Source organism: Sinocyclocheilus rhinocerous, unplaced genomic scaffold (assembly GCF_001515625.1).
Source record: "Sinocyclocheilus rhinocerous isolate Xijiao unplaced genomic scaffold, SAMN03320098_v1.1 scaffold1327, whole genome shotgun sequence".
Taxonomy (NCBI): domain Eukaryota; kingdom Metazoa; phylum Chordata; class Actinopteri; order Cypriniformes; family Cyprinidae; genus Sinocyclocheilus; species Sinocyclocheilus rhinocerous.
In genome coordinates this window covers 429402-444859 of record NW_015660879.1, presented here as the reverse complement: position 1 = coordinate 444859, position 15458 = coordinate 429402, and the positions used below count along the sequence as shown (strand labels likewise).

At 36.1% G+C, this 15458-nt stretch overlaps 1 protein-coding gene across 1 annotated transcript; it reads right to left on the bottom strand.

Moving 5' to 3' along the window:
- Window positions 1–612: 612 nt before the first annotated feature.
- On the bottom strand, window positions 613–10989 carry pck2 (phosphoenolpyruvate carboxykinase 2 (mitochondrial)). Its single transcript, XM_016535085.1, has 10 exons — window positions 10277–10989; window positions 5506–5721; window positions 5211–5395; window positions 4502–4708; window positions 3552–3739; window positions 3194–3356; window positions 2687–2902; window positions 2349–2486; window positions 1405–1500; window positions 613–1266 (listed from the first exon to the last, which is right to left on the bottom strand). The coding sequence occupies exons 1-10, from the start codon at window positions 10306–10308 to the stop codon at window positions 797–799; spliced, it is 1911 nt and encodes a 636-aa protein (XP_016390571.1). The 5' UTR covers window positions 10309–10989; the 3' UTR covers window positions 613–796.
- Between the last annotated feature and the right edge of the window lie 4469 nt (window positions 10990–15458).

Below are 15458 nucleotides of genomic sequence, written 5' to 3'. Positions count from 1 at the left end.
TGTGTGTGTGTTCTAAGGTTCAAGAAACTGTTCTAATAAAAAAATATATTTTTTTTTCAGATTATTATTTTATGTCAGGCTTTTTAGGGTTAACAAAACCAAATTCAGTGTGTTTTATATTTTTTAAATTCACATTGTGTTCATTTTGTAAAGTTTATATTCACACTGAATCTTATGTGATAATGTCCTGTTTAAAACAGAATGGATGCTGTAAACGTGAGATTTATGGCATATTGAATGAAGTAAAGAGATAATTGCGGTATCAGTATAATCTTTGTTTATGAATGAGTTTATTGCAACTGATGTTATGTAAAAAAAATCAAGTGACGCACGTGACAAAGTTTGATTTAGAGTTGTATTTATTCAGTCAGCTCATGTAAAAAAATGCAAACATTCAATGACTGAGACTTGTCTGTGTTCTTTGGTCCGGATCCTTCAACCTTAGCTCAGCCTGAATCATGTCAATCATATTCCACTGATAAAAGGCAAACTCTTTGGAAATAAAAATAAGCTTTCGTTAGGTAACCAGTACAAGTAAAAAATGATGGTACTGGTGCTGTCCTTGAAAACATGTCTGATAACTTTGCTCAAAATCAACATTTTTAGCTTTTACTGTAAGATAAAATAAGGCACCTAGGTACTGATACCACTGATGGCATCTAGTGAACTTTTTGGTTTTGCATTTCTCAGGTGCAGCGTCCACTGCAGTGCAACAGTCACATTAAAAGAGTTACATCCACCTCAAACCCGTCCTATTCTTCACATCTACTCAACATCAATGTAATGTAGCGTCTGTTCAGTCCCTCACTCTCTCCTCCAGCGCCCTCAGCTCTCCTTCCACTTGTGCAGGTAGATCAGCTCCAACCTGCTGGGTGAAGTAGGTCCGAAGCTCCTGTGTTTCCTTCTGCCAGAAGGGTTTGGGCAGGTCAAAGAGGGCACCCATATCGATATTCTCACCCAGGCCTTCTGTGTTTATGGCACCATTTTGTGGAATCCATCCCACAATGCTTTTGGTGGCGGCTTCCTCTTCACTGGTACGGCCGCATCGTGTGAAGATCCACTCGAGGACGCGGGCGTTCTCTCCAAACCCTGGCCACAGGAAAGAGCCGGTCTGCTGATCTTTCCGGAACCAGTTGACGTGGAAGATCTTGGGGAGTTGGGTCGGGCCCTTACGTGTCTCCATACTCAACCAGTGGGCCAGGTAGTCGCCGAAGTTGTAGCCGAAGAAAGGACGCATGGCGAAGGGGTCATGCATGATTACTTTACCTAAAGAAAATGAGCCATATATATTACAATTTTTTTTAAATATCAGTATAAGCTTTTTGTTTAGTTTGTCACTAAGTGCTTAAATGTAGTGTACACTTTTGTGTACTGTTTATCATATGGAGAAATAAAAGTTTGTACCTTTATGTTCAGCAGCAGCTGTGGATTCAGATCTCATGGCTGCACCCACAAACACACCGTGACGCCAGTTAAATGACTCATACACCAAAGGCACACCTGGCAAAAAAGACAGGTACATTTTGAGATACAATGTATAAAATATATGTGTATGTATATATACAGTACTGTTAGAAAGTTTGAGGTCTGTAAGTTTTTTTTAATGTTTTTATGTTCACCAAGGCTACATTTATTTGATTAAAAATGCAGTAATAACAGCAATATTGTGAAATATTATTACAATTTTAAAAGTAACTGGTTTCTGTTTTTAATTTATTAAAAATGGAATTTATTCCTGTGATGGCAAAGCACAGCATTTTTTTTTTTTGTAAATGTACAGATGTCTTAACTCTAACCTTTGATCAATTTAATGCATCCTTACTGTTTACACCAAGAATGATAACTATATGATAACTAGTAATAAATAATGATGAATAGCATCCACACCAACAAAATATAATGCTCTGCAGTTTGTTGTCTGCCAGTTTAAACGCTTGAGCTCTTTAAAGCAGGATGGATTCTGATCGGCTGTCAATGTTATCATTCATCAGCTTTAAATGTTTTTTTTATTTTTTTTTATAAAGGTTTTAAAACCATATATATATTTTTTTCATTATTGTTATAATTGTTGTCCTTGGTGTGAACCAGTGTTATTTTAGTATCAAGATACTATTCTAGTTTTTATTAATATTTTGAATAAGTTTTTATTTTTATATTTTCCATTTCGTATTTTCCATTTAGTTGTGTTTTTGTCATTTTTACTTAATGTGTATTTTATTTCAGGTAAAAAAAAAAGTTTTAGTTTTTTTTATGGTTTTAGTTAATTGTGAACGGGCCTTAAAAGTATTGAGTTCTTAAATAATATGTACATTTTATATAGGCAATTTTGATTCAGTGATACCACCCACCTTCTGGTCTTCTGCCACCAAATACAATGGCATCAATGAGGACGCCCTCATCACTTTCCCAGAGTGGGTCTATGATGGGGCACTGGCCAGCCGGGGCACAAAACCTGGAGTTCGGGTGGGCACACAGTGTAGAATCGCCTGAGAAACACAACACCATGCCACAGATGCTGTCCATATAGATCATTTTATTTAGTATAGAAATAAATTATATTTATATAATCATATTTGTTATTTATATATTTTTTTTTACGTTTTTTTTTCTATTTTTCTATTTATAAATGTTTCTAAGATTTTTTTTAATATTTTGTAAAAATGAGTTTGCTAAACAATGATCTTACCATACTTCCAGGATTTTCCATGCCAGTCTCTGAGTTTGATTCCAGGTGCAGGTGGTTCCAGACCCTCCCACCAAACACCCCCATCGCTGGTCTCTCCCACGTTAGTGAACACTGTGTTCCTGGAGATGGTTGCCATGGCATGAGGGTTTGTCTTCAGGGACGTCCCGGGGGCAACTCCAAAGAAACCATTCTCTGGATTAATAGCTCTGAGTTTACCTGGTGAAGAGAATCAAAATACACCATTGTGTCTGTTAAAAACATCTATTTATAACCATAAACAACAGTATTCCAATCAACACTATACGGCAAAACTGTTTCTCAGCAACTCTCAGGGTTTGTTTACTGAGAGCCATGTACTTAATATTTCAGTTTTAATTAGTTCTCTTTCTGCTGCCCAATATAAATGCTAAAATAAAAGATATGGTGTCATTTCCTGGCTGCCCATAAACCCACATTTCATGCTGTCAACAGATGCATGTGTTGTCTAGGACAAGTCATATTTCTCACCCTGACTGTCAAATTTCATCCAGGCGATGTCATCGCCCACACACTCAACCTTCCAGCCTGGCAGTGATGGTTTCATCATGGCCAGGTTCGTTTTCCCACAAGCGCTCGGGAATGCTGCTGCAATGTACCGTTTTACACCCTGAGGATTTGTGATTCCGAGAATCTGGTGGAGAAAGAAACAAGGACGTCTATCAACATCATGTTTTACAAATGACGACTCTAAAAGAGTAGTACATAAGCACGACGCATTGTCACTTGATCAATATGGCGCATATATATTATATAAGGTTGTAAACTCTCATTAAACTCAAATGTCTTAAAGGGGATAAGCAAGAAAATTCTGTCTGATGTCCCATACCAGCATGTGTTCAGCCAACCAGCCTTCGTCTTTGGCAATGCGTGAGGCGATACGAAGAGCAAAGCACTTCTTTCCAAGGAGCGAGTTTCCACCGTAACCGCTGCCGAAGGACAGGATCCGTCTGGTGTCAGGAAGATGTGAGATCAACACCTTGTCCGGGTTACAAGGCCAGCTGTTTACTAAAGGAGCTGTGCGAGAAGAACAGAGAAAGATAAGATATTGACAAGAAAATTAAAATATATATAGTATAGTTAAAAAGTTTGGGGCAGTATTTTTTTTTTTTCAAATCATACTTTTATTCAGCAAGGATACAATAAATTGATCAGAAGTGTGACAGTAAAGACATTTATAATGTTAAAAAATAGTTATATTTCTGTTCTTTTAAATCCTTTAATCCTTACGAAATGTATCATGGTTTCCACAAAAAATATTAAGCAGCACAACTGTTTTCAACATTGATAATAATAAGAAATGTTTCTTGAGCAGCAAATCAGCATATTGGAATGATTTCTGAAGGATCATGTGACACTGAAGACTGGAGTAATTATTCTGAAAATTCAGCTTTGCCATCACAGAAATAAATTACGTTTCAACATATATTCAATTTGAAAACAATTTATTTTAAATTGTAGTAATATTTCACAATGGAGCTATGTTTATTGTATTTTTAATCAAATAAATGCAGCCTTGGTGAGCATGAGACTTCTTTTGAAAACAAATAATCTTACTGACCCCAAACTTTTGAAAGGTAGTGTAATTAGCCAAATAATACTGTAAAATAATAAACAATATACGGCAAATAAAGTGACACAATGGATAATTTGAAGGAACTGGTGAAATTTAGAGTTTCATTTGATCGAGTGAATCGCATTTACATTTAATCTGACGTTATTATAATCAAGGTACCTTTGAAAAAGTGAAAAAGTGAAAAAAGTGAAAAAGTGGTAAACCTTTGAGTGGTAAAGGTCGGCCCACAGAGTGCTGGCAGCGCACAAACTCGGCCCCCTCAGCTAGTTTCTCCAGCACAGGTGTCCCCATGCGTGTCATGATGCCCATGCTGGCCACCACATATGGAGAATCTGTCACCTGAACGCCAAACTTAGCGAGAGAAGAGTTCACAGGGCCCATACTGAAGGGGATTACATACATAGTGCGTCCTACAGAGGGACAGAAAGACAAATATTCAAGAGATGTTTTGGGCATTCCAAAAGTTTCCTCTCGGCGTCCCAAACTGTCCTACATGAGTGTGTGGACTGATGAACAATTTGATGGGTATTTGGATTTTAAAAGAATATTTCAGGTTAAATACAAATGAAGATCTACTAACAGGATTCTGTGCATTTTACAAAATGGAAAGTTATTCTTTTCAGAGCAAACATGACATTTTAATATATTTTAGATTATATTATAAAATATTTTATATTTTAAAATCAAAATTCAATAATGTTTTATATAATTCTAAATAATATTTAGTAATATATCAAATTATATTGAAATCTATTTATATCATATGAATAATATTTTAATATCATTATTTTAACATTCAAAAATTCAAATTTTTATTTTTATTTAAGACACATTTTCCATACCTTTTATATTAATTTTATATAACTATTTGGCAGGTTTCAGTTATTGTTCAGTGGTTTGAGTAACACACACCTGCCATGCAGCCAGGAAATCGGTCCTCTCTGGCTTTCTGAAAGTCTTCCTCACTCATCCAGCTGCCCAGCTGGGACTTGGCACCTCCGGTGGGAATGGGAATAGTGTCTCTTTGGTTCTTAGTGACAATCACAGTTTTACTCTCCACGCGAGCCACATCTTTAGGGTCAGTACGTGCCATCCAGCTGCACACAGAAAAGAGTAGAAATGTAAATCAGGATTAAGGTGATGTAAAATCATTCATATTACCATCAATATGGGTTAAAAAACTAATTATAAGACTAGAAGTACTTACCAGTTTTCATATTTGGTGAGTTTCTTCACCATGCCCTCTTTCTCCAGGTTGGCCAGGATGTGTGCTGTCTCCTCTGGTGTGCCAGTGACCACGTGCACTTTAGCAGGTTTACATTCAGTCACGGCGCCCGACACAAACTCAGCCACCGACGGGGGCAGGGAGGGGATGGAGGCGAGTGACCGCACACCCACTGAAGCTGTACTGATGGCATTTCGCCTGCGTGGACACACAAACAAACATTGGCACAAGAATAACATGGTCTGTAAATGTCATGCATCAACATATTTAAGTTTTTGCTCGACCAATGGATAGTTTTTAAACAAAGTTATAGCAGAATAAACATGCTGTGTTTAGTTCCTGTGTGAATGGGTGTTTTTGGACGAATAGTAAGGGTGAATAATTCATTCGTTTAGTTCAGTGTTTTGAACCAATCTTGTGAGTGAATGATTCAAATGACTCATAAAGACAATGACTTGTCGCCACCTACTGGTTTATTGATGTAACTTGCAGAGATCGCTGAATAATTCCCACACTAATACACAGAATGTCACTGATAACACGGTGAAAAGTCATAGTGTTGTTGAACTGTATATCAACACACTAACTATTAATAATATAAATTTCAGTTTCGCTTGTAAAATGTTTGCATGCATAACTAACAGGCTGACCACACTGCGTCTGAAATGTAAGTTACTCAACATTAACTGCTTGTTTATTGAACTAGGCTTCTATTACAAACAATAATTGTCTAACATTTATTTAAAAAGTGTGTGTCCTCACAACGGCATAATCTGTAGTGGTATCCAACTTGTATTTCAACAAAAAAGTAAGTTATTTCCGGTGAATATGCTAGTCTTCCGAACTGTTAGCTTCTGTAGGTAAATAACAAGTATACCACAGTCCGTTAAAACGGTGAACAGCAAAAGTATTTGTGCCACAAACCGATGTGCTTATAACTATAATTAAAATAATATGATAACAAATAACAGTTTGCAATATCAAGCAAAATAATGGACTGTTTTTGTACAGCAAAAATAATGGGAAGCTGATGACACCGAAAGTCTTGCACATTATTGCAAAAATGTGAGTGCTCTTATGGTTAAAAATAAGGTGGATAATCTAAAGCCTACTCAGTTTAAAGTCTAAGCTAAAGACTGTAGATAATGTGTTAAGTAGATGGATCTGCGTGATCCATGACATGCTACATTAATGAATGAACATTCATTGGGGAAGTCGTGGCCTAATGGTTAGAGAGTCGGACTCGTAACCCAAAAGGTTGCGGGTTTGAGTCTCGTACCGGCAGGAATTGTAGGTGGGGGGAGTGAATGTACAGTTTTCCATACCTTTTATATTAATTTTATATAACTATTTGGCAGGTTTCAGTTATTGTTCAGTGGTTTGAGTAACACACACCTGCCATGCAGCCAGGAAATCGGTCCTCTCTGGCTTTCTGAAAGTCTTCCTCACTCATCCAGCTGCCCAGCTGGGACTTGGCACCTCCGGTGGGAATGGGAATAGTGTCTCTTTGGTTCTTAGTGACAATCACAGTTTTACTCTCCACGCGAGCCACATCTTTAGGGTCAGTACGTGCCATCCAGCTGCACACAGAAAAGAGTAGAAATGTAAATCAGGATTAAGGTGATGTAAAATCATTCATATTACCATCAATATGGGTTAAAAAACTAATTATAAGACTAGAAGTACTTACCAGTTTTCATATTTGGTGAGTTTCTTCACCATGCCCTCTTTCTCCAGGTTGGCCAGGATGTGTGCTGTCTCCTCTGGAGTGCCAGTGACCACGTGCACTTTAGCAGGTTTACATTCAGTCACGGCGCACCGGCAGGGATTGTAGGTGGGGGGAGTGAATGTACAGCGCTCTCTCCCACCTTCAATACCACGACTGAGGTGCTCTTGAACAAGGCACCAAACCCCCAACTGCTCCCCTGGCGCCGCAGCAAAAAAAATGGCTACCCACTGCTCCGGGTGTGTGTGTGTTCACTGCTGTGTGTGTGCACTTTGGATGGGATAAATGCAGAGCACTAATTCCGAGTATGGGTCACCATACTTGGCCACATGTCACGTCACTTTTGAGCTGACAGTATGTGAATGAATATTGCATCATAACTAATAAATGTACTTTAACACAGGTCTTTGACCGTAACTGAAAGACAAGTGATTGAGAAGCTGCAAGACTAATTAGTGGTGTCCTTTGGAATGAAACGCACTACATGTGTACTAATAGAGTTAAAAAAAAAGGATGGGTGTAGAAAAAATTTCAATCAGACATTGCTAGTAAATTTCACAAACAATTAGAAACGGCAAGCAACAAATGAAATAAAAACTGACATTTTTAAATAGAAAAACTTATAGTATTTTCTTGTACAACATGCTCCAGTAATCCGTTTTATTTACCACTTCAATAAATCATTTTTAACAGTATAGTCAAAAGTTTGCAGCCCAGTGTCTGGTATGTATGTATATATATATATATATATATATATATATACTGAACAAAATTATAAACGCAACACTTTTGTTTTTGCTCTCATTTGTCATGAGCTGAACTCAAAGATCTAAGACTTTTTAAGTCTAAGCAAGTCTTTTTACTTATCTAAGCAAGTTTTGAGGGAGCGTGCAATTGGCATGCTGACTGCAGGAATGTCCACCAGAGCTGTTACCCGTGAATTGAATGTTCATTTCTCTACCATAAGCCGTCTCCAAAGGCAGTTCAGAGAATTTGGCAGTACATACAACCGGCTGCACATACTGCTAGAATGCATACCGCCTCAATAAACTGGATAAAATGCATAATAAAGGAAAACATGAAAACAGAAAGAATGAGGGAGAGAAATAGAGAAAGATAAAGCAAGGAAAAACCACAAGTTCAGTGAACAAACAAAAGAGCAAAAACAGAACAAAGGTTTCATGCTAGACGAGATACCTTTTTGTTCTTGTTATTCAATCCTCTGCTTTCTGAACTAACATATGGGTCAAAAATCATCAGAGACCATCTTGTCATTCTTTAACAGTGTTTGTGAACTGAGCGCCGTCAGCATATTCGATTAACAAGACGGCACGTGACTGCAAGGCCTGGTGGCTATAATTAAGAGAATATTCGAAGGATAGCAAGAGGAGTTCCTTTCCTTTACCCTTTCATTCTGTTCAGCTCCACCCCAATTGTCACAATCTCTCCCCCATAATTCCCCTCTATTGTTTTCTAAACCCATACAATGTATAGCCTACTAACTTTACTAGAACGGAGTCTCTGAGTCTATCACCATTTTGACCCCTATGATCCCTGACATTCATCAATAACCACTGAGCTTTAGTTTAAACCATCAATTAGCATAGGCTGTTAAACACACCCCCACATGAACCGACCAATCAGATGGTCTCCTTGGCATTCACTCCCCTTCCCTCCCCTCAGTGTCTGGTTAAACAGGGTATGGCCACTTCAAGCACACTATGTTCATGCATGAACACAAACACATGTAACAATTTGAGAAATGTGTGAAATAATATAACTCAGCCAAAAGGGTGCTTTTCTTTCAAAACCACATGCATGCATTAGAGCTATACCTCAAGGGTGTTTCAGGGCAAAAAAATTAAATAAATAACCTGTTAAACAAGTTAGTAGACTTTTTCACTCAAAACACACACACATATACACATATACATCTGATTAACAATCAGTTCCTGGTATCATGCATTTGTAGGGTAAAGTTTAGCTAGTAGAGACTTTCACACTGTGCATATTTACTTGAAGTCCTGTGCTGATTTAATCACTCATTCTGGTGAGAGATTGACAGAGCATATATAGATGCAATAACATTTTATGAATATTTTGTTCAACATCATTATTCATCAATATCAAAGTGAGATTTGATATGGAATCATATTATTCATTCCACATTCTGGTTTTACATATGACTCAGAAATGCTTGTTGTGACTTTGCTTTGTGTGGTTAAAGGTGATGGTTATTTGTTCATTCATAACCTGTTTTTCAGACTCTGTATACAGAGTCTCTATAGTCTCTAAACACTATAGATATAGTCTCTAAACATTTCTCTATGTGACTTACGCTGCTGCATTCCTGTACGTGACACACTCAGTAACACTAGTTTCAGTCTAATAGTGACATGTAATATGTGGCAAATGTCATTATTTGGCAATAGCAGACTGCAGGACTCTGGAGTATTATAATTTACTCAGCATTTCTATGTCCAGCTCTATCAAACATCATTCTGCATTATTACAGACTATTGTGGTTTAGTACCCCCACTAAAACAAGGGAGGTGACACTGTAACAGAGTGTTGAGAAATGTTTTTATAGAACAGGTCTGTTAAATATCTAATCTCACAATAAACTATACAAGGATGTTTACCTAAGGGGTAGTGATACTGCGTATTGAATAAGCTGCAGGAAAAATAATAAACCTTCAATTCTCTGTTTTGCTCTGTTTTTAACTACCAGAAAATAAATGTGATGATCTAAATAATAGGGTAATAGTAACTTGTATTAAAGATTTTATCTATCTATCTATCTATCTATCTGTGTGTGTGTGTGTGTGTTTTGCAGCTTTTTCACCAAATGATCTAACATAAATTTGATATTATACTTTTTATTATTCTGTTGCACTGTGGAGCTTCTGTCACTAAAACAAATTCCTCGTATGTGTAAACATGCCTGGCAATAAAGCTCATTGATTCTGATAATTACATATTATAAATAAAATTAGTTTATTAGTTTAAATATGTATAAACACTCACCTCCTTAGTACGCCGAGCAACAGGCAGGACATCTTTGGTGCAAGTGGAGAAAACAACTGATATTATGACTTTAGAGAAAAACTAAAATAAAGCAATATGGGTGGAAGAGGGTGGCTTGTTCTTCTTCAGTCCTGTGCACCTCTCATATCAGACTGGTGAGGGTGATAGTCCAGCTCTTGACGGAGACTAGAGTCAAGTAAGACCCTTGCACTGTAACACGTGTAACTTATCATCAGCTGATCCCACCCTCAGATCAGATCCGCTCTTCTCCCTGCGAACCAGCCTGAGGTGTTTCAATAATAAATAAAGCTTTGTACTGGCAAACTACCTAGTCGATTAATATATTTTAAAAGTTTAATATTTTCCTATAATATGCGTGCGCTTCTAATAAAACACGACAAAGTGGGAAAACTAGCTGTTGCATTTCAGTCAAAAAAGCTGTAGATAGACGCTGAAGTCACTGAAGTAAGTCAGTCAAATACAGTGAATCGCGAGGATTCCGATCAGTTCGCTGTCTGCCGGCTGACGCAAGCGCGCGCGCACTGGTTCCTGACTGTATCTATCCGATACCTCCAAGGAGTCGCTGCGCTCCGTCCCGCTTTCCTGCTCGATACTGGTTGCAAAAGCAAAGTTGTGTAGAAGTGAATCTTATTTTAAAGCTTCTTTAGCGAGCTCTGATGTCACGTGAGCGCCTTCTTCGTGTCAAGTCAGCAGATGTTGATAAAGTTGAGTCTGGACATTGTAGGCGGAAGCTTACTGGCTCCCTGTGACGTCGCTCCATTCATCATCACAGCTGCTGAGAGTACTGTAGGGCTCGAGAGACATTTAGATGGAATAGCCTACATAAATGTAAATATGGGGGAAATATGCCTTTGTTTTTCATTTTTAGTTCAGAAGTTCAACAGTAACTAAAACAATATTCATTTTGAAAAATAAGACAACTAAAATGCTTTATTATTTGTGAACATTTGACGTTTTTATTTCATTGTCATTTATTTTGATATGATTATATTATATGATTTTTTTTTTCCTTTCTATCCCTATGCCCTGACTGTATTTGTAAATCTTAAAAATCGAAAGACACACATTTAATTGGTTGTGGAGATTAATTAACTGGTAATTACCCAAAATAATATGGATATAATAGTCGAATGTGTCTGATTATTTCACAATCTATTTATTCATTCTTGATTTTTATTCAAATTAAAAGATTTAAGCTTTTTCTTTTTGTTGTTTGAAGGTCACATTAAAAGTTGCAAAAAGTATATTAATCACTAATTATTATGAATTAATATAATAAATAAATAAATAAAATGCCTACTTGTCCAAAGTTTGTGGTTGGTAAGATTTTTAAAAATGTTTTTAAAGAAGTCTGTTATGCTCATTAAGGCTGCATTTATTTGATAAAATACAGTAATGTGAAACATTATTACAATTTAAAAATAATATACATTTTAAAATGTAATATATTTCCTGTGATTGCAAAGCTGAATTTACATATCAAACATCACATAATCCTTCTGATTTGGTGCTCAAGAAACATTTTTCCAAATACCAAAGATGATTTCTGAAAATTCAGCTTTGCCATCACAGGAATAAATTACACTTTAAAATATATTCAAATAGAAAACAGTTATTTTAAATAAAAATAATTCACACTATTACTGTATTTTTGATCAAACAAATGAATCATTGGTGAGCATGAGACTTCTTTCAAAATCATATTTTTTCCCCAAACATTTGACCTGAAGTGTAGAATATTAATTTATTAATTATTAAAAATTAAAATGATTCTTTTGAACTGATTCATGTGTTTATTTAGAATAAATAAATGATAATTAATTATTAGTCTTTGTGACACAATTCAAAAATATTTCAAATGTAAATTCCACCACAGAATGCTATAGACATACATTACTTAAAAAAAAAATATATATATATATATCTGACACTTTATACATCCACTAAAATGACCTTAAAACAGCAATAGCAAAAATGGCTCAGTGGAATTAAGTTTAGATAAAATCTCTAGCATTGTTTGACTCCCTCTTGGTTTGATATTTCAATAGAACAAAAATGTTTAGACATTTTAAAGCTGCTTAAGTATCTAAACATTTTTTGGACCCATTGTAATGTTCCAATGTCAGTGCGCACACAAACCACAGCTACTGTTGCATGGTAAACAACATGCAAAGTCTCCAGTGCACTGACTGTGACCATTAAGTGAGAACGTGAGAGGACAGGAACACTGTGAACAGGCTAAAGATCAGTGTTTGTCTGTGAGAGAGGTAGATTAGAGGAGGGTGGATAAAGATAAGATGAAAAGACATTGTGTTTAGACTTTAATCTGTGTGAAGTAAAAGATCCTCAAAAGCCCAGTGCCCCACTATACTCATTATCCCATTGTAAATACATTTAGAGTTAAGATGAAATAATAAAATCATGCAATATTGTGATACGCAACACATTTCTTATGAAAGCTACTCATATGTCCAATGCTCTTATATGGGGGTTAAAGTCTTATTTTGAGGATGGTGAATTGTTGTCATGCATTCTTATTAGACTACACTGTAAAATAATTTTTTTGAAGTTGTAAATAAAAGAAACATTATTGGAAAATGTTTTACAAAAAAAAATGTCTTTCTATAAAATTTCACATGGAATTCAATGTGCAATTCTTTGTTATTATTTGTGAAATTTCTGAGAGAAAATTGTTTGCTAATGAAAATTGTATGGTAATGAATTTGTTAAATGACTGTGCTTGTGCTAGCAAGGATCATTCTTACGTTCATTCAAACACACACACACACACTCTGTTTGATGAGAAAAGAGAACTTTGCCCTTTGGACTGTGAAAAACAAATACATGCATTGCATGGGTCATTTTAACCAATAGTTACTGAACTTGAAAAGAGTTTTAACCCAATCAAAAATAACATGCACAAATTTAATATATGTTCCTTAAAGAAATGGTTCACCCGAAAATGAAAATTTGATGAAAATGTACCCACCCTCAGGCCATCCAAGATGTAGATGAGTTTGTTTCTTCATCAGAACAGATTTGGAGAAATTTAACATTACATGACTTGGGTGCCAAACAGCTGATAAAAACTTCACATTAAGCCACGAGTTTGTATTAATGTTTCCAAAACAGTTCTAAACAAACATGTTGGTGGGTTTTTGATATGAGTGGACAACAGGGCATGGTCTTTTTCACTGGAGGACGCGTTATTCTTATTCTGGCCAGAAGCAACGGTTTAAAGTTAAAATGCCTTAACGATGGATTTGTTCATTACAAACACACAGCTTTTCACTTCACAAGGTGTTAATTGATGTACTCAAGTCCTGTAGATTACTTGTGGATTACGCTGATGTTTTTATCAGCTGTTTGGACTTTCATTCTGACGGCATCCATTCACTGCAGAGGATCCATTGGTGAGCAAGTGATGTACTGCTGAATCTCTCCAAATCTGTTCCAATATGGCTCAGTGGAATTAAGTTTAGATAAAATCTCTAGCATTGTTTGACTCCCTCTTGGTTTGATATTTCAATAGAACAAAAATGTTTAGACATTTTAAAGCTGCTTAAGTATCTAAACATTTTTTGGACCCATTGTAATGTTCCAATGTCAGTGCGCACACAAACCACAGCTACTGTTGCATGGTAAACAACATGCAAAGTCTCCAGTGCACTGACTGTGACCATTAAGTGAGAACGTGAGAGGACAGGAACACTGTGAACAGGCTAAAGATCAGTGTTTGTCTGTGAGAGAGGTAGATTAGAGGAGGGTGGATAAAGATAAGATGAAAAGACATTGTGTTTAGACTTTAATCTGTGTGAAGTAAAAGATCCTCAAAAGCCCAGTGCCCCACTATACTCATTATCCCATTGTAAACACATTTAGAGTTAAGATGAAATAATAAAATCATGCAATATTGTGATACGCAACACATTTCTTATGAAAGCTACTCATATGTCCAATGCTCTTATATGGGGGTTAAAGTCTTATTTTGAGGATGGTGAATTGTTGTCATGCATTCTTATTAGACTACACTGTAAAATAATTTTTTTGAAGTTGTAAATAAAAGAAACATTATTGGAAAATGTTTTACAAAAAAAAATGTCTTTCTATAAAATTTCACATGGAATTCAATGTGCAATTCTTTGTTATTATTTGTGAAATTTCTGAGAGAAAATTGTTTGCTAATGAAAATTGTATGGTAATGAATTTGTTAAATGACTGTGCTTGTGCTAGCAAGGATCATTCTTACGTTCATTCAAACACACACACACACACTCTGTTTGATGAGAAAAGAGAACTTTGCCCTTTGGACTGTGAAAAACAAATACATGCATTGCATGGGTCATTTTAACCAATAGTTACTGAACTTGAAAAGAGTTTTAACCCAATCAAAAATAACATGCACAAATTTAATATATGTTCCTTAAAGAAATGGTTCACCCGAAAATGAAAATTTGATGAAAATGTACCCACCCTCAGGCCATCCAAGATGTAGATGAGTTTGTTTCTTCATCAGAACAGATTTGGAGAAATTTAACATTACATGACTTGGGTGCCAAACAGCTGATAAAAACTTCACATTAAGCCACGAGTTTGTATTAATGTTTCCAAAACAGTTCTAAACAAACATGTTGGTGGGTTTTTGATATGAGTGGACAACAGGGCATGGTCTTTTTCACTGGAGGACGCGTTATTCTTATTCTGGCCAGAAGCAACGGTTTAAAGTTAAAATGCCTTAACGATGGATTTGTTCATTACAAACACACAGCTTTTCACTTCACAAGGTGTTAATTGATGTACTCAAGTCCTGTAGATTACTTGTGGATTACGCTGATGTTTTTATCAGCTGTTTGGACTTTCATTCTGACGGCATCCATTCACTGCAGAGGATCCATTGGTGAGCAAGTGATGTACTGCTGAATCTCTCCAAATCTGTTCCAATAAAGACGCAAACTCATCTACATATGAGGATATTAGATGAGGATATTAGATGGCCTGAGCAAATTTTCAGCAAATTTTCATTTTTGGAATGATTCTTTTAATTCAGTTTCACAAGATCAAGGTGATGTGTTCAGTCCTTTGATATGCAAACAACCCATGTAAACAGTGGTATTCTGTTTCATCAGTGGATATCTGTGATGGAATGAGCGGAAAGTCAAGG

Coding starts and splice junctions, on each gene's coding strand:
- pck2 (XM_016535085.1), bottom strand. CDS start 10,308: ATGTCCTGCCTGTTGCTCGGCGTACTAAGGAG. Junction 2,903..3,193: donor GATGAAATTTGACAGTCAGG/GTGAGAAATATG, acceptor TCTCTTCACCAG/GTAAACTCAGAGCTATTAAT. Junction 1,267..1,404: donor AGCTGCTGCTGAACATAAAG/GTACAAACTTTT, acceptor CATTTTCTTTAG/GTAAAGTAATCATGCATGAC.